Genomic DNA, 26,794 nt, shown 5'->3' on the forward strand with positions numbered 1-26,794 from the left:
ACCTGCTTCCGTTGAGACAAAGACGTGGCTGTCGCTCCTCCAGTCCAGTGAGTTGGTGATAATGGAAAAATGCGGTGATAAAACACATCATAATGGCGGCGGAAGAACAAAACCACTCGGCGGGGAAGTTGGAGTGATTTATCTGATCTCAATAACCTGTCGTGAATAATCACATGTACTGTCTTCAAAATTCATTACCATAAAGTGACATATTGTTTATTGCAGAGGCCGTAAAGAATCGAGATTTAATCTCACTTTGAATCTCCTGCGATGAATTTAATGGAGGGTTTTAATCGAGTTGTTAGTCCTTCGTGCTGTCTCAGAGACTGATTATCTTCTCATTTATCAAGTTACTTCAAAAACGTAATGCTGGAATTTTATAATATTACTATTTTGAATTGTAAGGCATTACATTAAGTTATTTCACCAAAAATAACTAGAAATATGGACTTTGCGTTCTCAATAGATCTTTCATACAGCTGTTGGCTAGGCTAGTTAGCTGGTGACCTGTTGTTGGTTGCTGGTTAGCAACTGTTAGCCTGCTGGGTTTTTTTTTTGTTTGTTTGTTGTTTTTTTTTTCCAAATGTGTTTTGCAGAGGGGAGAAGTGGTGTTTGACATGTAGTTGCATGTCCCATCACTTCTTACTGACTGCTGTTGGCTAGGCTAGGCTAGGCTGGGCTAGGGCTAGGCTAGTTAGCTGGTGTCTTCTTATTGGCTGGTAGCTGACTGTTAGCCTGCTGGTTGTTTTATTTATTTATTTATTTTCCAGTTGAACTAGGCTTCTCAATGCGTTTTGCTTCACATTTTGGCACGAGGGATTGTAACATCTCATCCTGTGTAATAATGACTGGTTTTACATTCAGTTTGGCTCATTTACACATCCAGTAGAAGGTGACGTCGAATGGCTTAACGACTAAGCTAGGCTAATGCTAACAGCAGTATAATATAATGGAGCAGTTATGGCTCATGGTTCAATACATATTATGATACAGATACTGTAAATTTAGGTGCATTCATGTTGAAGTCATTATTGCTAGAAGCTACTACTGTTTATTGTAAACGAACACCTAAAGAAAGCTGCACCACGCTACATGTTTCCTTAAATTACTTGTTCTTTTTCGTGAGGTACAGCGATCTTTTGGTTTCGCACACAAAGTGAACTCAACTATAATGTTCTTCGTCTCCTTTTCTCTGATGAACTGAAAATAATGAGCATATGTCCATCTGGTTAATGTAGAGTCCGACTCTGACGTCATCTTCTCCCCAATCAGCTGTTCTCTAGCACTAACAGGAAGTTAACATTTGTTCAGATTTTTTTTTTCTCCTCCTAATAATAATCCTAAAAATAATTGTAATGTAAGGCATTACTGTGTTACAGCAAAAAGTAATGCATTACAGTAATTGCATTACTTTTGTAATGTAAAACCCCACCAATGGTCACTTAATGTATTTCTGTGTGTGCATGCTATTATCCAAACAACTATTTGATTGCACACAGTTAAAATTTTCCTTGATGGTTGAAAAAATAATGATTAAATGAAAAATACACGCTGACTTTTGACCATATGCTCTGGAGCTCTTTGCTCTGTGTGTGTCCAGCGTTGGGGGCCTTTCCATCCTCCCTCCCCCTTTTTTTAACGTGTCAAATCTAAACCGTGCAGGTGCACGCGGCTGCAGATGGTGGTCAAAGATGGGATTAAAAAATGCCCCCTCGGTCCCATAGCTAATATCAGAGGCCGGCTGAACCTTTGTCTGGGTTGACTCTTGCAGATAGGAAACGCAGGGAAAGTGTGAGCTTATCATGTAAGAACAGCGAGAGCAGAGAGGAGGCAGCTATGGATTGTGTGAGGAGATTAGAAGTTGCAGTTGGAGTTTCTGGTGAAAGAGTCGAGGCTGAAACTGCCGAGAAAGGAGAAACGCTTCTGCTAAAAGTTTTAATGAAGCGAGCGTCTGTTGGACAGAAGCTGCACTTCAGCGTGAAACTAAAGAGATGTACAGATTTTCACCAACAAGGTTATGAACTGAGATCTGAGTCCTGGGATGCAAGTATTTGTTTGGAATGCATCTTAATTTCGATAAAATAAGATTAAGATCTTTAGGTATTTGGGATTAGTAGCACCATCTTTGAACTGGAAGCAGTTTTTGAAGTAAAAAAGAAAAAAATACGGACACAGGGTTTGTTTCAGTTTATATTCATTTCACTACACTACAGTTTCCAATAAAAATATCCATGATTTTACAATTTAAAACTTCTCAAAGGGAGTTTTCTGCAGCTCTGAGCCAGAAATCTCTGCTTCAGTAGCACTTACACAAACAAACTTTACAGATTTAGTCCTAACTACATTCTACAGGTATTTACAAAGGGGATTTTTCATATATCATTCAGAGCCTGATTTATATAACATTGTACCCCTAAAACCATGGCAAAATTTGTATTTTTGGACTGTATTTATGGAGTGATAAAAAAGAGTTATCCAAATTTCTCTCTGTAAATATGTGGAAATCTAATATGTTAACAAAATGAAACAATAATTTTGAACTTCACTTTATCCGTTATTCAGATTTCTGTTCTGGCAATACATGCAAATTAGTGCATATTTAAGCAGATAACTTCCCATTTGCATATTTAAATATATTATCTAATTAATCAGGTTCATGGTGATACCTATTAGTTAAAAATTTTACCCTATTCCCCTGCAGAGTCTCGCCTTAAGACAAAGGCAGAATTGGAAACGATAAAATCCCAACGTCCTCAAATGTGCACTTCTGAATTTGTTAAATTTCCATGTCATATCAAACTAGATAAAGGATATTTGACCCTTCGCTACCAGTATATGACAGAACAAAAGTGTCTCATTATGAAGACAACAGGTCTAAATGAAGCAGAATACGCTGTCTCAGGTCTCAGGAGGTTAACAAAAAGGTTTGCAGCATCACTACTGTAGCTGCAAACTCAACGACCCTCCTCTCTGCTGCCGCCTCGTCGCATTATAGTCCTGAAAATCACACACTGTTAAAGCTGCATCACTGGGGGGGCCAGAAATAGCTCAGACTCCGTCAGCGTGAGGCTGTAAACTTTCATGATGTTTAATTAGTGTATCTTTCCAACTCTAATCTTTACAGCCGTACACACACACACACACACACACACACACACACACACACATGCTGCCCTATATAAATTCCTTCCACATCCTTCTCAGCTCTTCTTCTCTTCTCCCGATTAGACGGCCGTCCCATTGGGGTGGAGGGAATCCAGGTCCTCGGCACAGGAAACCTGATGATCTCAGACGTCGGCGTGCAGCACTCAGGGGTGTACGTGTGCGCCGCCAACAAACCGGGGACACGTGTCCGTAGGACCGCACAGGGACGCCTGGTGGTCCAAGGTGAGTCCTGGATAAGAACAATGTGACTTATATATATATATATATATATTTTTATACATACACTACCGGTCAAAGGTTTTAGATCAGCATCAGTTTCCTCTGGTATAGTTGCTCAGAGCTTCATCCTACAGCAACATAATGACCCAAAACTTTAGTCCAAGCTCTACCAGAACTACCTCAGGATAAAAACCAGATGGAAAGCTTGAAAACATGGAGTGGACCATGGCCCAGTCTCTAGACTTTAACCCCATGGAGCTGGTTCATGATGAACTGGACAGAAGAGTGAAAGCAAAGCTCCCTACAAGTGATTTACGTAACAAAGTTTAGAATATATTTTGGGCATTTATTTGGCCTGTGCTTTCATAACAGAGTAAAATGAGACATTAAGCTGCGTACCTTTCAATAAAAAAAAGAAAGAAATGTTGGAATGTGCTAAAACTTATGACTGGTATCGTATATATATAAGAGGTGTTCAGAGAAGCTAACAGAACCTGAACCAGCTGTGGTAAGTTGATAAGGTAAAGCGCAGAACTCTGTGGGAGGACTGAACAGGGAACATGATCACCGTAGCATGACTGCAGCCACCTCCGCCTCTACCCCCCCCTCCACTCCTCTCTCTGTGCCACCAGTCTTCTTTTGAGTAGGTGGCTTTTTTTTGATTTAAATTCCTAACTCTAAACTAGTGGGTGGTGCAGATCTATCACACTTAAGGTTTTGAATGATTTGCAACCAAAGGAAAACTAAGGCATGTGTTTTAGTTTGATTCCTGAGTATTTACTGCTGGTTCTCTGGTTAACAGGTGTAACTCCATAAAGATGCACTTTTTATTACAGTTATTGTCTCTCCTAGTTGGGTCTATTGGCATCATTATCACTCCTCAGGCCATTAATATTAGCTGATACCTTTTGTGGACACTAAAAACCATAGGCCACAACACTTTTTTTGCCCACATGGTCAGTGTTATCATGCGATGTGTATTACATTAGTGGTGGAACATGTGATTGCATCTTTTACAGCAAATAGTTTTTTTTAAATTATTTATTTATTTATTTATTTATTTATTTTTTTATTTGGCAGCAGTCCCATCTCTAATCTATCCCTGTGCTCAAAGTTTCCATTAGGGCTGAGTGATACTGGGAATTTTGGTATCGATCCAATACCAAGTAAATACAGGACTAGTATTGTCAATACTGATACTGATACTTTTTTTTTTTACTTGGAAATGTCATGATCATTATAATCATATTAAAATAACAAATATTTTAGACAAATTTGTATTAACTAATGACAACATAAAACAATTTAACAGTGTAAAAATTAAATTAAATTCCCAACTTACTTTTTTTACTCCATCTTGCTCAGAGACGGAAATATTGACTCATTCATTTTCCAGTAAAGAAGTAGGTCTGCATCCTGTGTAATTGTCTTTCTAAGTACTGATGCATTTCAATAACAGCATCAGTTCCAGTTGTGTGATGCTGCTGTGATTCTAGGATCTGAGTATCAAACTCTGTTCATATCCACGAACTCCAGCATGAACTCTGTGAGGAGTCATTTCCTGGACGTATAGAAAAGAAACTGCAACAAAAGTATCAATCTCACCAAGCTAGTATCGATCCGGTACTGATTCTAGCCTTGGTATCGTTACTATCGATATTTAGATCGATACGTCCAGCCTTAGTTCTCACAGGGGATAGTTGTTGGTTAGAGACGGGACTCAGAAGGTTCAGGAGATGGTTTTGAGTCCAGGTCGGTTTGAATCATGAGATGGATAAAAGCAACTCTGGGGAATTATGTTTAACATTCAAAGATCAGTAAAACATAGAATCTCTGGCAGAACTTCTTCAAATTGATTTTCTTTGAATCGTTTTCTATATACTCAGTATTTCCACAGCTTTCTACGCCGATCAGGCAACGACCCCTCACCTCCTCTGTACTTTACTTTACTTTAACCTGATGGAGAAAATTGTCTCGGATAACTCACGGAGCACGAGAGGCTGTTCACATTCAGAATCAGGAAACTTTATTTATCCCCAGGGGGCAATTAAGGGCACACAGAGCAGGCAACAACGGCACAAGACCGAGTGGAAAAGTTAAAGATTTGCATTGTTCATGATAATAAAAATAGACGTTACCCCAACTTTTCAAAAAACCTGATGTTTGTGCTCTTGACTTTTTTTTTTTTGTAGATTTACAGTTTAAAGAGAATAAGTCAAAACCCGGTGAGCTAGCTTAGCTTTATAAGAGCTAGCCAGCAAAGCTAAAGTGAAATTCTAACGTTTGTTATGTTATCATGGTAATTTAAAGACGGACTGATACAGAACACATCTTCTTATTTTATGTGCAGACCTTTCATGTACTGTATAAATTATCTTTAATAGTTGGGATAGCGTACACTAATTAAAATTAATGCCAGATGCAAAAGTTTCCCAGCCGATCAGTGTATTTCCTGCAACTTTCCTGCAATTTTACAACACAGAAACACATCCTAAATCAGTCGTATACCGTGTATCACAGGCCAAACTATACAAACTATATCATATACATAATGCAACAAGCACTTGAGGCCTTGTGGACGATAATCTATCAAACTGTTCTAACACACTCTCACTACATAGATATGCACCATATGCTTTTAACGAAGTCTAGTGAATCTTTCATGTATGGACGTGCAACATGTTAATATCAAACCATAACTTAATGGCCAATTATCTGCCGTTAGGTAAAGCATGTAGAGCTGGATGTTGCTTTGAAGTTGCCCTCTTAAAGTGCTGCTGTTTGGTTCTCTCATCCATTCTTCACAGTCCTGCAGCCACGACCATGAAAGTGTTTGATGGCAACCGAAACCAGGTTCAGACACACCGAATTTGCGATGGCGTCGCGTAATACAGTATTGGAAAAAAAAAAAAAAAAAACAACTTCACAGGATCCCCCCCACTCCCCGTTTGTAATCCCACGCATGCACACGTTGCAAGATTTGAGAATAATGGTGCATCACACGCTGTAAGTGATTATTTAGATCGCTGGGGCAGAGAGATGTGTCGCCTCACCACATTTTCACAGCACGGATGAGTGAAAATGGAGACTGTGGAGAAACGTGCTTCAGTTATACTTTGGAATGAAAGAGAGGAAAATGTGTGAGGACAGACATGGGATATTTATATATATATATATGCATCCAGATCAAGCTATTTGCTAGGTAACGTTAGCTTCAAAGGCTAGAAGGTGCACTGCAAAAACAGCATCACTAGAAAGAAGCAAAATAGTCTTATATTCATTCAGATCATGTTGTTTTAAGAAAACAAATCTGCCAATGGGTTTAGCTGTATTTGCTTGACAAAACTTCTTAAAATTTAATAAAGTTATTGTCTCTGAAAAAAAATATAACATGTATTTCTTTGATACATGGATTTTTTGCTGTCTTGAAATCCCTTTTTTTGCAGTGTACTCCACAGCTCTCCTAATAGTTGTACCCTGACGAAACCCAGGATTGAACCAGAGATTCTGGTTCTTTGTAAATTTGATGATGGTAAAAACCAAAGACATAATTCAGTCCTTGACTCTAGTAGTAGCCTGAACCCTGGAGCTCTAAGGGTGCACTCACACCAGGTAACTGTGCCGTGCTTTCCCCCTACTGTTCATGGGTACGGTAAGAGGTGGAAACAATTGGTCATGCATGAATCCAAACGTAACCACATACTCACGATGTATAAAGCAAATGACCATCCCTCCATCACAACTATGGCAGAGGCAAAGGTTTCACTCTGATAGGAAGAGGGCTGAGTATTCTGAAGATAGTTTACAATGAACAAGAAAGTCATTGCAGCCATGTCGTCTCCATTGCACTGCTGTGACCATGGACTTATAGTATGACACTGTACCATGCATATCACCGTGGTCTCAGTCTAATTCATCAGGATTCCACAACAATCCAAAAAGAGCAAACTTTTCCTTGTGGCAAACGTTTGAGGAACTCTCCACTCTCTGATGAGATGTTTTGGAGGCACAGTTTACACAATATTAGGAAGGTGGTCACAATGTAATACCTGATCAGTGTTTAAATAATATTAAATTGAATCTGGGGCTGTGATCTCAGTGCCTGTAGCCCCGAGTCCGGCTCTAGAGGGACGGGTGGTTTTGACCAAAAGAAGAATGAGTGCGCTGCGGGTGGCCCTGAGCATTAATTGTCAACAAGCAGGAAACATTCAGCGTCCGCTTCGCTCACGTATTGATCAGGTGGACCACACTTTGCTTCAGTACATAGCGGCATTGATCAGGATCAATATTTCATTTCATCTGCCTGTCAGGTCTGAGACAGGCCCTTACCCTAGCAGGGACCAAGACAAAAAGCCACAGCTGTTAATTATGTGCCGGTGTCTTTGGTCTTTGTTATCGATCTGTGGAAAACAAAGGTGTGCTGCTGTCTCCGTATAGGCCCTCGTTTCATTACGAGAACAAAATGTTCTACTTGGAAAAAGGTCTATTAGTGTATGTAGTCACAACTCGACACCCGTGTGACTAAAAGGCTACCGTCTCGGCTTCGGTACAGTTCGGAAACTCGAAATGAATGCAGACGAGAGCAGAAGTGCACTTATACAGTAAATGGGGTTGATTTTAGCTCCCTGGGGGCATTAAAAGAGGGAGAGAAGAGTAACAAAGGTCGAAGGAGGAATCAAAGTGTAAGAGCCGAAAGGGAAAAACAAGAGCAAGATGGATGGGAGGCGCTGATGGTCTAACCCACACCCTTACAGGTGCAAATCAATATCTACCCGAGCTCCCGCCTGACCTTCACCTTTGAGTCGGCAACTCGAATAACACAGAGAGAATGAAGCTGGGGAGGAGAGAGATAAATGAAAAGACCATCTCACGCTGTCAGCTGCGTCCATTCAAGTGCCTAAGGGCCCCTTAGCTTTTCCAAAGGGACAATGGAACGGCTCACATTGAAAAAGTGTCAAACAACATTTTTTTTCTCCTATTAGGGTGGGAAACAACAAGGCGGGAAGAAACAAACAAACAACAGAAACCAGCAAAACACGAGCGCCGATGATAAAGAGCGGTGCCATTCCGTATTTTTTCACTTCTAAACAGATCAGACCCGATAAATTTAGTTGTTTTCTGTGCAGCCAGATGTGCATGTAACTATTCCTCACCACCGCAAAGCTCCATTGTTGTCTAGGTTTTATTGTCGCTGACATGTTTCTTTCATTCCAGTGAACATTTGAGTCAATCACGCTCACACTGCGGCTATAAATATCGACCAGCGCACTAAGTATGTATTAATCCTGGAGCTGAATGTTATCGCAAAGCGAATTCAATAAAATTTAGTCTTGTCTGAGAATGATTCACTTAAAACTAAGTGTACATCAAGTTACATATCGCTCGGAACTAAAACATTTTCTAGACGAATATCAGAATAAATCTTTCTGTTGAAGTTAATGCAGTGTGGAGAGGAAATGTTCTGGTCATCCAACACCTTAAACTTCCTAACACACTCTCTGGAAGATTTTTCTCCTTGACACTGTCTCCAAGAGAAGAAGTCATCTTCTTCTTCTGCTTCATTTTTTAGGCAGCTTTGACACCAACCACTGTTAAAACAGAAGTAGGAGAAGAAGAAGATGTTTTGGGGTGACACATTGGTGTGGAGGTTCGCAACCACAGGGACATGGTTTTGGTTTATAGCAGACCTGAAATAAACAATAAACTAAACAGGTCGCCAGTCTATCGCAATTTCAATTTAATTTAGAGTCACCAATTAGCCTAACGAGCATGAGGAAACCAGAGCACCCGGAGAAAAACGCCTTTTTCTATCTCATTTGTTTATTTTTTATATCAAGGTTTAGAATCCTGCATAATTAAAGGCGTTTGCGTTAGCCTGAGCTAACATGTAGCAGAGAGTTTGGTGGCAGGCTGCCTTAGCTCAGCCCAAAACACGACCCCCATGTCCATATTTGGAGTATCTGAGAGTGGGCGGAGCATCATTTTCAAGGTTCAGAATCCAATGGGTGACGTCACGATGGGTTTTGTCCACAGTATATATACAGTCAATGGATCGCTGATGATACCCTATTTGCAACACATAGGATTTAAGTGGGACTTTCGGTCATAAATAAATTTCACAGCGTTGCAGATTCATGGTGACTACGACAAAATTCTTTACCACAGGATCAGACTCTGAAGAAGTTTACGCCAAACTTCCTCCCACAACATCAACATGACCCAGTCAGAGTCGATGCTGATTTCACAGTTAAACCTTCTGCAAAATTAATATTGCCCTCATTTTTTTTTCACCCCTGGCTTCAAAGTCTCAGGGTTTTTGAGTTTCCTCAGCAGCGCCGTGGCTGAACCTTGTGCATTATTTCCCATGCCGTCCGCCAACATATCTCTGAAATGCTGCAGCATCTGACAAGCCGCACCGTTGAAATCCAGTCTGTAGATGCACATCATCCAGCTCCCAGATCTTTTTTGCACGCGTTGCCAAAGAGTCACATTAAAGGACCCCAACCCACATGTGGCTCTTTCATGCCATTCCTTCCTTCACAGGAAGAAATATAGAATAACACGAGACCTATATTCACGTATGAAACATGGGGAAAACTGGAGACGGCAAAAATAGACACGCATGTGCAAACGCGTGTGCTGTGCTTTAAATAACGGGGAGGTAAATAACGGTGACGCACAAAAGATTCGACAATTTTTACAGCAGGCATTTGGTTAGCTATCTTTATCCTCTAATAACTCCTCAGACATAATTAACATAATGCTTCTTTATAATATGACCTTAAATTATTCAGGCTATCAAATCACTGATAACTGCTGGGACAATAATGAGACGATGCAGAAGCAGAATTACCAACGCAGGAATGAAACTGTAAAGCAAATGTAACTTTAATCACGCTTTGATTTAAAGTACTATAATACCTGCTCCGCTAACGGAACCATCGCGTATGAATAATTGACCGACGCTGGAAGCTTGCTTCAGGGGGAAAGAGAGGCCGGATGTGATAAAGCGATGAACTGCGTCTCTTTATTTTCATGTTAAAGCGGCGCTGTCTTAAAGCACATTAGAGCCAAGTTATGCTGCTTTTTCTTTGGCTTCTTTTTTTTCCTGCTCTCTCTTTATATCTGCATTGATCGGGTGTCGCTCATAAACCTGCTAATTGACCCTGAATTATAGATTCACACCGGTATTTATACCATACACTTAAACCCAAGGCTCCACTATTTCTCATCCCTTCTCATTTTTTTTTTAATCTGCTCCTATACCCACCTTTCTGGCACCGATCCATCCAGCACTGTCTTCTGATTGTGGGAATAAAGGTTGGAATAAATCTGATTCCCTTGTTTGTTTGTTTGTTTGTTTGTTTCGCTCCTTCTCCTTCCAGCTCCGGCAGAGTTCGTTCAGCCTCCGCAGTCCATCGCGAGGCCCGTCGGCACCACCGCCATCTTCACCTGCCAAGCTCAGGGAGAGCCTGAGCCTCAGCTCACCTGGCTGAAGAACGGGCAGATTCTGGAGCCCGGGGGCCACGTCAAACTCAGGAACAACAACAGGTAAATAAACAAAGAAAACTGGATTCACGTGAAAACTTTTTTTTGCAGGTTTGTAACAGCCAAGAAAAATAAGACATCCCTGCAGCAGATATGAATTTTTTTATTTTTTTTTTTACAAAATATAGAGGCAGCAAAAAGACATTAAATATTACAGATACAACAACCGCTATACAAGAACAAGGTGAGAAAAGTTGTTGGTACGTAAAGTGGCGATAAAAATAAACTACATATCAGATAAATTTTATGTAGTAACTTAAAGTTGACAAAAATGCAATCGTCATGAAAGATAAACTATTGAGACCAAAATAGTTTTTTGAATCATGCTGTAAACATGTTTAATATCACTGTAAAGTGAAGAGCTCTTTAACATGGGGGTCTATGGGGATTTGTTCCCTTTTGGAGCCTCAAGTGGCCACTCAATGAACTGCAGTTTATTATACTTCTGCACGAGCTTAGTTGCTCAGACGTGGAAGTTGACGTTTGCCTAATATTCGCAGCGTGGCCACTAATCTCTCCTGGGTGTAGACTCTCATCATCCATCTCCCACAATGCTTAGCGTGCAGTGGGAGGGGCCTATGAGGTTGGCACTTCATTTTAAATGACCTGGCCAAAACAAACTTATTGTTCTCGCTCACCTGGAGGACAAAAACTATTTTTTTCTCGGCCCTCGCTGATTATATTACAAGCTTAAAACCGAACCAGTTATGCCTGTCGTAACAAACACTGACAAACACAGTGCAGACGTCTTTCACAGCCATCACGCTGTATATCTCCACGTTATTTGGACCCGGTTCACGGATTTGCATCGGGTGTCAGCGTTAATCACTTGTCGCCTTGATCCGGCCACTGGCATCATCAAATGTACAATTTGTCCACGTTTCTGCCGCTTCCAATGCTGCAGCTGCTGGAATTCATGCCTGCCAAGCCTCGGTTTATCTGCGCCTTTGTATGTGAGCAGCGTATTGACTGGATGTTGGATGTTTTCCCATGGCAGTCCCCAGGAATGTCATGAAGAGGAGGAGGAGGAGGAGGAACCAGTCAGCTCGGCTCTCAGCTCCTCACACTGTAAACCCACACAGTGTTATTGTGTTACCGTGCTGCATGTGGCCTTGCACAGAGATCTAATATATATTTAAACATAAAAGAATAACGGCTGATAACTCTTCGGAGCCAAGCGTCTTCTGCCCTTTTTGCACATTATTTTGAGGTATTACTTGTGGATAAACACATTTTTTTTCCATCTGTTGCTACTGCTGCCGGGTGAGTTATAAATAGACATGTTCTTATCCAGCAAATGTGTTTTTGAGTGAATTCTGTCGTGCATTATTGCATGCACAAAGTTCAATTTTGCATGCTGACCCTGGCACCCAGTCACCCGTGTCTGTTATTAGATTCCACACCAAAAAAAAAAAAGATATATGAAGTGAATATGTTAAGTACGCACCAAAAAAAAAAAATCGATACTTGCACTCTGTGGCAGTGAGTGAAGGGAGCAGACACCTCCATCGCTCACACACTCTTGTCCACTCCCACTCGCCTCCACCGGTCTATATTAGTCACACAGATGGAAAGAGGGACTAACAAAGCAGCAGAGAGGAGAGGGAGGATATAAATGAGAGGCCAGACATAGACGTACTATAAAAAAAAAAAAAAAAAAAGAGGAGAGAAATTGGACGGGTGGCCAAAAGAGAAATGATGAGTTGGCAGGAAGAATAAATGAGGAAAGAGATAGAACGGCCAGTCGGAACGTCGCTGCTTTTCCACTTGCCACCATTACCGCATGACCTGCTATAATATGAATCTCATGCATCACAAACCCCGCTCGGTGATTGGTTAAGGAGGCAGGCCCGAGCTTGAGATCTGCCATTAGCTAATTAGCTCATAAACCCAGCTGGTTGACCAGGAAATGCAGTCGGACGTCAGGAGAGCAGAGCCACTCGATGTGCATCTCAGGAATTGGCACCGTGTAGTCGACACGGAGAACATTACAAAGTAATTCATTAGCGCGGCCATTAGTCTAATATCACAAATTATCTGAAGGTCGAACCTGTGTCCTATCCATGCACCGATCAGCCACAACATTAAAACCACTGAGCATCTTGAGACATGTAGCACCCACCTAGACCAGACCAGACACCCCAACCCTACAGCAGGGACACTCTTTGATGGCAGCAAAAAGGATGCAAAAATGGTTTACAACTAAAGAAAACATGAAGAGAACAGCAGAAGGTGTTGACCTGGCCTCCAAATTCACTAGATCCCAAACTGATCAAGTATCTGTGGGATGATCCACAGAGGCCCCTCCCCTCAAAGCCCCCAACAACATCCTGGTTCCAGGCACCACAGGACATGTCCATTCTCTGATGAGTCACAACTGTTCTGGAGACACAAGGGAGACCTACATCAAATGAAATCAAATCGAACTTTTACCTTTGTGTTGCATAAAAAATGCAACACAAAGAGCTTTACATTAAAAACAAACACCCCTAAGCACAGCGTGATGTGGGATGAACAGATAAATAAATAAATTGAGACTTTTTGCAGTCAAAAGTTTTCACATTTGTCCATTAGCTGCAGCAGGTTGTTGCTTTACCTCCTGCCATGTACTTGTTTATTTATGTTTATTAACTTCTAGTTTGCTATGACATGCAAATTTGACATATTCACAAGAACTCATTTGAGAACGTTGGGATTTCATTGTTTCCAATTCTGCTTTTGCACGAAAATAAACTGTTTTTTGGTTTACACATTGTTAATATACAGTGAAATTATCCCCAGCTTCCAGTTCAAAGATGGTGCATATTTTTTTTTATACTTCTTAGGTCCCAAATAATCCCAAATACCTAAAGATCTTAATCTTATTTTAAAGAAATGAAGATGCAATCCAAACAAATGCTTGGGTCTCAGGAGGTTAAAACCTGCTGATCTTTCTCTCTCTGAAGTGTTCTGTCCTTTTCAGTGTGTAAAGTTCATGGTATGAAGAGTTTCACCTGAAGGTCAAAAATCTGTGCAGTGTTGAACAACATAGTAAAAAATGTGCCTCTTAAATCAAGGCAAAAACAAATGTAATGATATGCGAATGAATTCAGCAGCTCCAGGCTGCACAGTATATATATATATATATACTGTATATATATCTTTATCTATATATATGTGATCGGAGAAGCTCAGATAACATTTTAATTAATGTGTGTGTGTCTGTTTGTGTAAAGATGTGCACAACGACACCAGTTGAGGTTTCTCCCGTCTCTCATGACGATGACCTTCAAGAGCAAATGGACAAGGGAAGGAAAGGGAATCGATTGTACATTTCATTCACACACACGCATGCACACACATTAATAATAATAAAAAAAAATTAAAAAAAGGCAGGTGAGTCCACGTGTGCACAAATAGCCCCCGTGGTGCGTGCCATCATTCATTTTGCACATGCATTATCAAACATGAGAATTCACCGGCGCGCTGCCCTTTACTCCCGATCCACGCGTGCGCTTTACGCACCAGATGCACACGTACGTGGGAAATAAGGCCTCGTGAAATAAGGCCGGAGATGTCAGGGAAAAGATGATGGGCTGCCTCTGTAGCGCGTGTGCTCTCCACATGCTCGGACACAAAAACACAGCCTGCACACAAGTGTTGTTGCTGACCAGGCTCTTGAAAACAAGCTATTGTGGCTGTTGTAAGCTTTTGTATGGACTGTTACTAGTTATTACAGGTGTGCAAACTATCCAGTATTTTTATTTGTATTTGAATAAAATTCAAAATAGGTGTAAATATCAATTTTTTTTGAGTTACACTTCTAATTTAGGATGTGTAAGTGTAAATATATTTATTCTCTAATTATCCATTATAATAATTCTGGATGTACGTGCAATATTGGTGGATTTTTTTGTATTAAATTCAGCTAATGGAGGTGATTTATTCTGACTTGAAGGGACAGAACATGACTGTGCTCAAGTGTCCTTGAGCAAGACACCGAACCTCCAGTTGATCCCATTGCGTGGCACTGGTGTGTGAATGTGAGAAATAGGATGTTTGTCTCATTCACAAATACAAACAATAACTATTTGTTTGAAATAAGTATTTGTAAAAGAACACATTATTTGTGCCGTTCTGAATACCTAAAGCTGGCCTGTGTGAACATCCTTTACACAAGGGATGACCCAATCAAGGTTTTTTGTTTTGCCCCTCGATCGGATACTAATCTCTGAATATTAAGTATCAGCTTAAATGGATCTAATCTTAAATAAAGAAAATTTCCTGTAGAATCATCTTTCTCGTATTCTCCTAGATCACATGGGCCCCGAGTGGTTGTAGCAAGTCCAGTAAATCCAGGAAACTTTCCTCTTCTTTTAAATGCAGCGCTCAGTGTTTGTTGTGTATTGTTTGTTTTGGTGGCCAATCAAGGTGCTCGTGTAGACCAGTTCATGGCCTACGTCACTGTGACATCACAATGTTGCCAAAACTGAAAAAGCAAAAACGCTAACTTGAAGTTTTTGCTAAGTGTATTAATATATTCTCTAAAATATGTGTTTTCCTGGTCCATTCCAGCCACAACAATCTGTTAAAATATGCTAACCAGCACTTACAGACTATATAGATCTTTTGCCTCCAGCTAAGCCCCGCCCCTCAAAATATGTCACATTGTTTACAAACTGTGAAGAGGTTTATTAGAGGATCACCTGCTACCACCTCCCCAAACATCCCCATTTCCTAATTTACAAATTTCTATCTGACTGAAGAATATGTCGCTAGACTTTTGCAATGAAATTTTGTTCTTGTGCACTCCTGTGGTTTGTATTTTGAATGAAAATAATCATCTATCTACCTAAAATAAACAACTACAAAGGATGAGGCTTTGCCCTGGCCTGATAGATACCGATCCGATCATTAAAAAAAAAACAAAAAAAAAACGCCTGAATCATCCCCAATAACGATCTCCCGATAGACGTCTCTACTTCAAATACGAAGCTGTGATCTCGGCATCAGACGGTCTAAAAACTCAGAGGTTAGTCTTTAAAGCGAGGCACGGTTTCTGATTAACAATTAAAAAAACTCTCCCTGGTGGCGAAATGAAAAATCATTTAGATAAACGTAAGCTCCTTTTTCCATTTGCGTGAAAGTAATTTAAGCAGATGAAAGAGCGCGTTTCAAGTGCGCGAGCGATAACTAACAACCAACATCTGAAGGAGCAGGCGGCCGCGCGAAAAAACCTGGGCATTTTAGCAGAGCGATCCTTTCAAAGAGCTTTTTTTTTTCTTTCTTTTCTTCTCTTTTTTCTCCCCCATTTTCTTTCACCGAGACCTGCCTTTCTTGTCGGGCGGCCCCTCTGCGAGCCCCACTTCCCCCCTTCCTGCCCCCGTTACAGGGAGCTGGGGCCTGGGCATTGGCCTTGAACTCTGACCCTGCCTGTAATCAGTCATATCCCTGGGCCCTTCCCTCCTCTCAGGCCACAGACAGCTCATCGCTCCTCCTCCCCCCTGTCCTCCGCCTTTTCCCACCTCCTCTTCCTCCTGTTCTCTCTTTGTCCCCGTCATTTTTTTTTTTCTCTTTTCCTCCCCTCTTTCCCCTCTCGCTGAAGCCAGAATGGCCATGCTGGCTTTTGATGGGGCGCTGCTCGGAGACAACAGAGAGTAAACACGGCCTCAGCAGCTGAACAACAGACCCAAAGACCCGCTGTCAGCCGTTCCCGTGGCCCACGGCCTGATCCGACAATCTGTGAAATGACCTTGAACGGATGAGTAAATGATGGTGTCGGCCTGTCAGGACAGGACAGCTTGGTTCTGGAGCTTATGGGAGACAAGCAACTTCTTTCTTTCTTGTCTTTCCTCCCCCCCCTCCCTCCAACCCACTGTGTGGCTCCTTGTTCAGCTCGATCTATTCTAACGACATCCGGTTGAAAGAATCTTTTAAAAACATTAATAAAGACATCATTTGTATCTTCCTGACTCAGAATAGTCTGCTGGATGCAGACAAAGGACACCACAAACCTTTATTATTTGAGTAGAACTAGCACTACTTTGGCGAGGGCAGAAATATGTTCCCTTATCATCTTGGTTTCTCTTGATCTTTGAACGCAGCTGTGATTCCACCCGATAAAACCCAATTCTTCTTAAACATCCTGCATCCGTCGGGTCTTTCCTGAGCAACATCCTGGTGCAAGAAGGAATGCAGTTTGCATTTCCAGCGGCAGCCGCAGTGAAGAAGAGAGAATATAGTAGAATACAATAGAAAAATACTTTATTCGTCACCTGGAGGGAAAATTTGACACACACAAACATCAACCAAATTATTTATCAAAAAAATGTAATGTAATAAATAAATAAATATCTTAGAGAACATACTAAAGATGATCCTTAAATTACTGCTGTCATCATAATATTGTGATACATTAATTTATCGTAGTTTTCTCTCCTTTTTTTTGTATTTCATTTAATTTCTGCATAAAAATGACTCAAAACATCAGCAGATTGGTAAATGAGCCAATATTACATATCAGTGAGCATTACAGCTTCATTTCAAGGCCAAAATTAGAATCCATCTGTTCAGAAAGTGCTTTCAGCTCATGTAACGAGACTCAGGTGTCATTTGATTCCTCGTTTGGTTTTGAAGAAAATGTCCCATCTGCAGTTTGTCAAACCTCATGTGGACATGCCAGAAGACTATTGGGACGATGTTTAATGGACAGATGAGACCAAAGTAGAATAGTTTGGTTTAAGTGAGAGGCATCGTCAGGTTTGGAGAAGAACCAACAACCTCAGAACCTCATCTCTCCGTGAAACACGGGGGCGCTAATGTCCTGGTTTGATCCTGTTCTGCTGCATCTGCTCATCAATGATGGACTCAATGAATTCTACCAGTGAACTCTAGAAGAAAATGTCATGTGTCCATGAGCTGAATGTGAAGAGAAACTGGGTTATGGAGGAAGGAAGGAGAGAAGGAATGAAGCAACTAGGAAAGGAAGAAAGAAAGAACAAACAAACAAAGGAAGAAAGGAAGGAAACTGGGTCATGCATCAAGACAATGAGACCAAGTGGTTCTTAAAGAACCGTTAAAGAAGAACAAGATGAATGTTTGGGTCAAAGTTCTGACCTCAATCCAATAGAAATCCAAAGAAATGTTGTAGCATCAGTTGATGCTACAACATTGAACACCAACATCTCACACATAAAACTGGTTCTGTTCTGTACTTTGAGGACGTCTATGAACATCCTAGGTCCCCTGATGTTCTGAGTCGTTCGTTTTGCAGAAATTCTTGTGAAATTTCCCTCCAAACGCTCGCCCTCCTCTTTGTCGCTTCCGTTGCATCTGGTCAGACTGGCTGTCTGCAAACACTCCATCCATCGCTGATATGAAAGGCTGTCAGAAACGTGACGGCTGAGTAGCGAGCTGAGGGCTGGTGGCTGCTGCCACCTCGGGGGTCAGAGGTGAGATTGGCTCAGAGAGGTTTGAAATACAGTGGGCCTCTTTGACCTGATAATTATCCAGATTGAATCCACCTGGCGGGCCCCGGAAAGAATAATAACTCTTCCACCTCTCAGCCTGTATTCTGACCCAGATTACAGACGCACGCCGGCTGTATCCCCGCGCATCAATTTTGAAAAGGAAATAGAATGATTCAGTCCTTCCTCCTACCTGCCGACCCCGAAAGAGCCCTCCCCCCGCTGTCCTTACAAATCCGTCCTTACAAAACCTGCTGCGGCTGGTATGAGGTCAGTCCTGCAGAGGGTTGAAATGCCACTTTCCTCATGTCCCATTTCCCAGGTCCAGAAGGTGTCCAATAACAACCCCCTCGCACGGGCGCACGTGCTGCTCCTTCAGTAAATTGCTTGCTTTTTCCTGAATGGATCACTTCTTAATAAATTTTGATTTAATACACCGAGGATGCTTCCTGTCCGTCAAAGACGGGCGGCGTTTGTGCCTGACAGGCCCTTACAAACTGTAGGTGACAGATTAACAGGATGCTGCCGGATATATTGAACTCCTGCGACATTCAATTCTCCTGGTTAAATTCAAAGCGCAGCGAGACGACTGAAAGCCTTTCTTTCTTTCATTCTTTCATTCTTACCTCCATTCGAAAAATAATTCTGATGTCTTGAAAATGCCATGACCGAGGGGTAATAAACCATCCTGAAGTGGATAAACCCATTTCATATTCACATCACACTCGTTATAGGCGCGCAGTCACTCACGTCTCACCTTAAATACAGCAGAAATGGCCTTGGCATGAAAAAGGCATGAAGAAATGTTTTTACACCACAGGGCACAGCATTTGCATAGTATACGTTAAATGTTTTATTTTCCTTTTTGCCTGAGGTCAAGCAAAAATGTGAGTGGATTATTTATTCATGTCTAAAGACACCTACTCAACATACGCACACATATACACACACACACTCCAGACATTTATAGAAATAGAAATAGAAATAGATAAATACACACACAGTGCCCCCTTATAGTTTCTCCGTAGCAGCAGACCAGGTCCTGGTGGGAGGGAAGAGACAGAGACAGAGATAGAAAAAATACGAGGACAAAGAGCGGAGTGGCAGAGGTACAATGGAGAGGAGTGTGCGGGTCTGTAGGTATGTGAGTACGCATGCGAGCACGGACAGATGAAAGGTTTTACTGATGTAGGCAAATTACTTTTTTTTTTCTTTCATTTTTTTTGAAACACTGAAATAGATTTATCGACTCCCATGGGGAGTTTCCAGGAGGAGAAGGAGAATCAGTATGTGCTTTGCATGAGCGAGGATCTTCCATACATGCGGCCGCTGTCTGTCATGTGTGATGGGTGCCACAAATCTCGCCGTCCCGTCCGCCTTTTGTGCCGCGCGCAGCCCTTATCTGAGGCACGAAGTAACTGCATTAAGTTCAAGCGCGCCTGCGACTCGAAGCTTCAAACGTTCAGTGAAAAGCTTTTAATTTCAAGTTACTGTGCGATCCATGAAAGCAGATAATAAAAACCGATGCATCCGTTAAGAGGGAAGTGCAGTACGGGTCATTTCTGTTTTTGCACCTAACCTTCGTCTAATCTTCTCCAAAATAGATGCACAACCTATTTGGAACATGAAATTATGTCTGTTTGTAAGTGCATTCTCTCCCAGGAGTTTTGCACTCTGTGTATAAGCTTGCACACATGCACTCTTGAATTGTACTTAATGACAGTTGCATCCTGCTGGGGGTGAACCGTTGCTATGGGGTGGAGGTGTCTGGTCTGGTCTGGTCGAGGTGCTACACGTCAACACTAATGAATGCCAGGTCCAAACGTTTCCAGCAGAACACAAAAGCACAAAATGGTCAATGTTATTTACTTCTCCTGGTCATAATATTGTGGCTGATTTGTGTATATTTAAATGTCCATACTTTTGTACATGTGTCCCCGAACAGAAAGCTTGTTTTTTCTTTGGAGTTGAAGTTCTTAAAACCCTTGTTGTGTTACTGTTCCAGGTGGTTTGGTGTAACACACCGACACCAAATGCAAAGTTTTGCAGCGAATGCTATTTTTCTTTCAGATCTGTGCCAGAGAAACTAAACCCTCCGTCTCCTTTCTCCTTCCCCTCTCAGCACACTGACGATATACGGCATCAGCCAGGACGACGAGGCCATCTACCAGTGCATCGCCGAGAACAGCGCCGGCTCCACGCAGGCCAGCGCCCGCCTCACGGTCCTCTGGGCCGACGGGCTGCCCGGCGTGCCCGCCCACGTGCAGGCCGAGGCCCTCTCGCCCACCACCATCCAGGTGTCCTGGAGGGAGCCCGACCAGAACACTCAGGACATCATCGGATACGTGCTCCACATCCGCAAGACCTCAGGTGGGCCTGTGCAAAAAAATTTAAAAAAAAAAACAAAATATAGTCTGTTGTAAATTTGGTGAAACGGAGTTCGGGCAGAAACACACGGACGACGCTATCGATCATCCCGACTGCAGTGTAATAGGAGGTAAAAAACGGTTTTAATAAAAAAGAATTTATTGCACATGAAAGAACAGGTGCATTTGAATTCTTGTGCAAAAAGTTCCCTGAGGAGCTTTTGGGTGGTAGACTAAAATGCGAGACAGATAAAAATATAAAAAAGATACAGTAGGTTATTGCACATAAAATTCCAAACGTCCAAATTTTATAAGTTCATCCAAAGACTATATCTTTACTTCAAGTCCATCTATCTACATAAATACAATAAGAAACTATTTTTCTTGCACTTTTCTTGACGTGTGCGTCTCTACGTGTTTGTTTATACACTCGTGCACCACGCATGCAGTGAGTCGGCTGAGTGTTTGTGTTTCTGTGCGCTGAGAGCCTCATGGCACCAGCTGATGTTCTCCTCAGCGGTTCCATTGGCTGGATAATTAAGGGCCCCGGGGGGGCCGACCAATAGGATCCGCTGTAATTACCTCTCCGAGATGGCACGGCCCAATGGATTGAGTGCTGGGAGTAGATAGTGGTTATGGTTGGATGTCTCTGAATTAAAAGCAATAAAATGCTTTAACACATCCTGTATAACTGCCCCCGTTTACTCCCCTCCATCTCCTCGCTCCGCCCTTGTAATTCATCCGACCAGTGTTGCTCCAGCTCCCAGGGCCAAAGCAGATTAGCTATTAACTGAAAGAGCTGCTTTGATAAAACGGGTGAGACGGGCAATAACCACAAATTGTAGCAGTAACAGAGTCTATTTATTGTTTTCTATCCATATATTGCTTTCCGTTCCCTTTTCTCACCCGTGCTTTCTCCTCTCGTTTCCGTCTCTGCTCCATTACTCGTCGTCGCTCAGACCCAGCAGACAGGGAGTACGAGGAGGCCGTCAGTAAGGTGACGCTGCAGCAGATCATCCGGGACCTGGAGCCCTCCACCAGCTACACCTTCTACGTCAAGGCCTACACGTCCCACGGGGCCAGCAAACCGTCTGACAGCGTCACCGAGAGCACCCATGGGGAGGGTGAGTCGGAAGCAGGAACATTCACAATAAAAACCCCTCTGCCGTTTAACCCGAACCATTGCTGCTTTAATATTTTCAGATTCAATTTTCAATTTTAGTTGACGTTTTGTTCAGTTGGCTTGATTTATTTTTGAGCAAAATCATCATAAAATGGTCCTCTTTGTATTTAAATATCAGTGTAAACTGATACACATCTCTGTTTAGATATAGACTTTATGTGGAACAGTGGTTGCAAATGGTCACTACATATTTTATTTTGTTTTATTTTCTATTTTTATTTTTTGCATTTTTATTATTTTTATTGTATTTATTTCTTTTTTTATTTTATGCATTTCTATTTTATTTATTTCTATTTGAATTTATTAATTAATACTTTTATTTATTTCTATTTTATTTCATTTATTTCTATTTTATTTTTTATTTAATTTATTTCTATTTTAATTTTTATTTAATTTATTTCTATTTTAATTTATTAATTAATAATTTTATTTATTTATATTTTATTTTATTAATTTCTATTATATTTTATTCATATTTTACATGTACACATACTGTGAGCTAACTATTTCTCTTGTGGCAGTGGAAGCGTAATATGTGGCGTTAGCAGTGGTGCAAATAGTCTGTATATTGTAAAGCAGTGAAACAGTTGTGCAACCATTGTGCAGAATGCAGGATTACATTCATGTATAAAGTGTAATATCGTGTCTCTCCTGCTCTTGCACCGGTTTTGGTTGACGTTTTCATGTCTGTGTTGCAGTGCCGGCTCCTCCTACGCTCTACACGAAGGTGTTGAACAGCAGCGTCGTACAAGCGACGTGGGAGTCGTCCTCCAAGATGGGCCAGCATCAAGGCTTCAGACTTTACTACAGACGAGCGCACGCACCCCTGTTCACCGGGCCCGTCTCCTTCCCCCGCAACGTCACCCGGTACAACATCAGCCATCTGGGTGAGACGCTCTGTTACCGATACTCCACTGAGATCTGGGCCCGAGGATTCCTCCACGGGGGCCGTTCTGAATCTTAATTTACCAGAAAATAAAGCGTGTTTTGTCAGGATGTGGTTGTAGCTACGTATCTGTGTCACTGAAAATCAAATGTGTCTGATTTCCCGCTGTATCTCTTTCTCTCTATCCAGACTCCTCATTGGTCTACGAGATAAAACTGCTCGCCTACAACCAACACGGAGATGGGAACGCCACCGTGCGATTTGTTTCCCTTCGGGAGACCGTGGAGAAATCTGGTGATTGCCCGGCACGACTTATCCCACAACACCGCATGAAAGTTTAATGCCGAGGCCCCTGCAGAGTCTGGCGTGTCATCTTTTCTTTATGTCGCCTGTACACGGCACAATGAAGAACGACCTCTCTGACTGCGATGTGTGCTGTTGTGTCCCCAGTGCTGGACGACCCGTGCGACTGCGTGAAAGACGAACAGAGCAAGACGTCCACCACGGGCATCATCATCGGCATTCACATCGGAGTCACCTGCATCGTCTTCTGCGTGCTCTTCCTCGTCTTCAGCTACCGCGGCAGGTCGGGCGTAAACGTCCGCGGCGCCGAAAAATAATTGCTGGTTTGGCGTTAATGACTCGCGAGGTTTTATGTGCGTGTGTGTTCGGTGTAATCCTCAGGTTAATGACGTGTAAGGCGGCTCAAGCCACCCCCCAGGCGGGACACAGCGCCGTGCGGGAGTCCTCTTCCTCTTCCCAGGGGGCTTCGGGGCTGAATGAGGCCGGCAGGAGAGCGATGGAGGTCAACGGCGGCGCAGCGGGGAAGAAAGTGGTCGACAGCAACGAGCTCGAGAGACTTTTCACTCAGACTAATGCACGAGACGCATGCATGGTGAGTGCTGACAGCCAGAGCACTGGGTTATATTCACACAAACATCATGGTTGATGCTTGTTAAAGGGAGAATTTAATGAAATAAGCCTGGCTCACTGAAGATTTAGCCTTCTGTTTGCTAAAACTGAAGCATTGGATTCATCCTGGTCGTTTCTAGGATGTCAGCGGTCCAGGTTGATGCATAACTATCATACTACCCACACATCCCTGCATAGTTCCTAGACTGTAATAAGCAACGACTGTAAAAAAATAATAAATAAATACAGAAAACGAAATAATAATAATAATAATAATAACAGTAAATCAAGTGATGAAGTGATTACCAGTTCTTCTTTGACTGGTGCACATTTCCTCGCATTTGTGGAAGGCGTGGCTATGGCGCTTCTATTTCACCCGGCAACGACAAATACTATTTTTCTGATTGGTTGATTGGCCGCTGATATTTTCTGATTGGCTGATTGGTCGCTGATAGAAGTAGAGCAACCTGCCTTCGCCTCATCTATTCATAGATTAACGTTACTAATCTCTTTTAAAGTCTAGGTGCGGCCAGTTTTAAATTTTTTCGGCGTGAGAGATGTCACGTGTGGCGTTAGAGCGTGTAAACTTATTCAAATGCGTTTGTCTCCACTTCAGAGCCCTGTGTAAAAGTAAGCTTACTTCATATGCAAAAGTAAATTGAATTGAAAATTAATGTTTTACCAACAAATACTACTCTTGTTTAAGCAATGGGATAAAATTATGCAAAACGTTGCCTTACTTTTTCTTTATATCGGTGCATGGCCCGGTTTACAGCTAAAACCCCTTGCTAATGGAGTTAGCTAACGGCTAACTGTAATCTAACGGCTAACAGGTGTTAGCTACGTAAGCTAACGTTACGTAGAGGGAAAAACATATCTTCTTACTTTAAATTGCAGTCATTTGCAAACGTTTGCTTGAAATTAAAGTTCAATCAAGTATTTTAAAGCAACTTGCTATACTATATCCTGAAAAAAAGGCCCCAACAACATATTCAAAATACTAGTGGGAAAACGTGACTTGTCGCGTACATGACGTCATTCCTGCAAGAAGAAAGCAAACATGTCTTTTTTATTCAGGAAAAATAGTAACTCACAGCAACTTGGATAAGTAACTTTAATCTGATTAGTAATGCGTTGGACTCACTGAGTGCTATTATGACAAATTTAACCATTTTCTGCAGCTGTGAATAATAATAATTTACCTTTAAATCTGTTTGAGAAAACAATGCAATACAGTAGCATCTTTCTATCTATCTGTTGTTTTTAAAGAGTCTTTCCAGATACCTCTAGTTTTCTTTGCTCGGCATGAAAACCATGACTCCCTGTAGACTCAAATAGCCTTTCTCTCTATATATATAATATATAAAACATTATTAAGTTTTTATTTATTCCTCCTGTGCAGCCCTGTACCACTAGGCCCGGTAGTTTTTAACATGCTCTATCTAACTGGGCTTAATTGCTGTCGCTTGCGTGTGTCTTCAGTCCGACTCCTACGCGCTGAACGACACCCAGCTGTCCACGATACCGCTGGACGAGTTCGCCGTGGAGCGGGAGACTCGGTTCCAGGAGCATCCTGCGGCGGCGGCGGGGGCGGCTCAACAGGACCAAGGCTGAACACGTACAAAGGCCAATTCACACGACGCGACCCAGCGTCCACTTAGACTCTTCTCTCACTCAGGTTGACAAGTGTTTCTTTTCAAAGTAGTTTTTTTTTTTTTCATTTTTGTGCAAAGACTTTTTCTTTTTCTATAAGTTAATAAGTTCTGGAGGATCTAGGACTGTTATTCGGGGTGTTTCTGGCCCCCGGCTAATTTCCAGCTAGGCAGGCCGGCGAAATATCTCATGGTCTTTTTATTTTATTTTATTTTTTTATTTTATTTTTCATTTTCCAGGTGTTGGGCAGCACAGAGAACAAAGGCCCCAGAATGTCCTTGTTATACAATGACTTTATTTTTAAGTTTACAAAAAAAAAATATATATACATATATATATCTTTATCACCTATATGTGAAAGTGGTTATAAGTTATTGGTCTTATCTCTACTTTTCTGCGGACGTCAAAGACTCCTGCTGCCTGCTCTCACCTACCAATGATTCCACCTTCTTGCTCAAAAAGGAGACCTCAGCCTTCTTCCAGGGATTCGATATATTCTGTCTCAGGACTTTGTTTCAGTGATATCAGCATTTTTTTTTTTTTATTTTTATTTTTATCTTATGAGTTCTCGGCCTTCATTACAGGCATTAGACTTGGCTGTGCGAACCTTAACGATATATAACAAAAACCTACCTCAGCCGGAATGAATGTGTTTTTTGCGGGGAAGCTTTTAGGGACGCTGACCTTCTTCCCCCCAGTTTGTGCTCACGATTACTTTACACGCGGAGGAACTGCTTGGTTTGAAAACAAAAAAAAAATGACAAGATCAGGTGCCGCTCTACCTCAGATGTCAAGGATCTTCTCTCGTCTCCTGCTCGTCAAAGACAAGAAAAAAGAAAGAAAAACAAACAAAAAAAAAAGAAAGAAATGAGTATCCAACGCGAAGCACTTCCAAATGCTGAAATTAATGTTCTACCTCAAGATAACAATGTTAATGTTGTCGCTGTTGTTGTTATTGTTGTTTGTCTGTTTATTGCATAATGAGAAAAAAAAACCCTCTTTCCTCCTCTTTCGCCCCCTTTTTGTGAAAGTCCCTCTGTTAATTAATGAATATGGTGCGTGTAGTTACAGCGTCAGTACCTCATGCAAACTGACAGACTGATAACATGTTATGAATTATGCTCTCCTTATATTTTACCTAGACTTTATTTCCTTTTAAACGTTTTTTTGTTGTTTTTTCATTGCTTGAATTGAGTGAAAATACTGTTAGAGATACACTGCGTTAAGGGTAATTATATCTTCAGGATATTTACACTGAATTTGAAGTCCATAATAATATACATAATATACAGGCGCCATTGACTCTATCATTAAATTCTGTGTGTGTGTGTGTGTGTGTGTGTGTGGATATGTTTTATTGGTGGAATGAATGTTTTCACGATGGAGGAAAATTAAGCACAAATCTTAAGAAGAAACG

General features: G+C 41.6%; 1 protein-coding gene across 1 annotated transcript in view; it reads left to right on the forward strand.

The window, feature by feature from the left end:
• igdcc3 (immunoglobulin superfamily, DCC subclass, member 3) overlaps positions 1 to 26,245 on the forward strand; it is a 74,285-nt gene extending 48,040 nt beyond the window's left edge. The window contains exons 6-14 of the mRNA XM_047581617.1: positions 3,229 to 3,387; positions 10,770 to 10,935; positions 20,500 to 20,747; positions 21,703 to 21,867; positions 22,625 to 22,813; positions 23,002 to 23,106; positions 23,263 to 23,398; positions 23,497 to 23,707; positions 25,207 to 26,245. Coding sequence (XP_047437573.1) covers positions 3,229 to 3,387; positions 10,770 to 10,935; positions 20,500 to 20,747; positions 21,703 to 21,867; positions 22,625 to 22,813; positions 23,002 to 23,106; positions 23,263 to 23,398; positions 23,497 to 23,707; positions 25,207 to 25,338 — 1,511 coding nt within the window. The 3' untranslated portion in view covers positions 25,339 to 26,245. The remainder of the gene's footprint in view (positions 1 to 3,228; positions 3,388 to 10,769; positions 10,936 to 20,499; positions 20,748 to 21,702; positions 21,868 to 22,624; positions 22,814 to 23,001; positions 23,107 to 23,262; positions 23,399 to 23,496; positions 23,708 to 25,206) is intronic.
• Positions 26,246 to 26,794: the final 549 nt, after the last annotated feature.

The sequence above is a fragment of the Mugil cephalus genome, chromosome 3 (genome assembly GCF_022458985.1).
Source record: "Mugil cephalus isolate CIBA_MC_2020 chromosome 3, CIBA_Mcephalus_1.1, whole genome shotgun sequence".
NCBI lineage: Eukaryota > Metazoa > Chordata > Actinopteri > Mugiliformes > Mugilidae > Mugil > Mugil cephalus.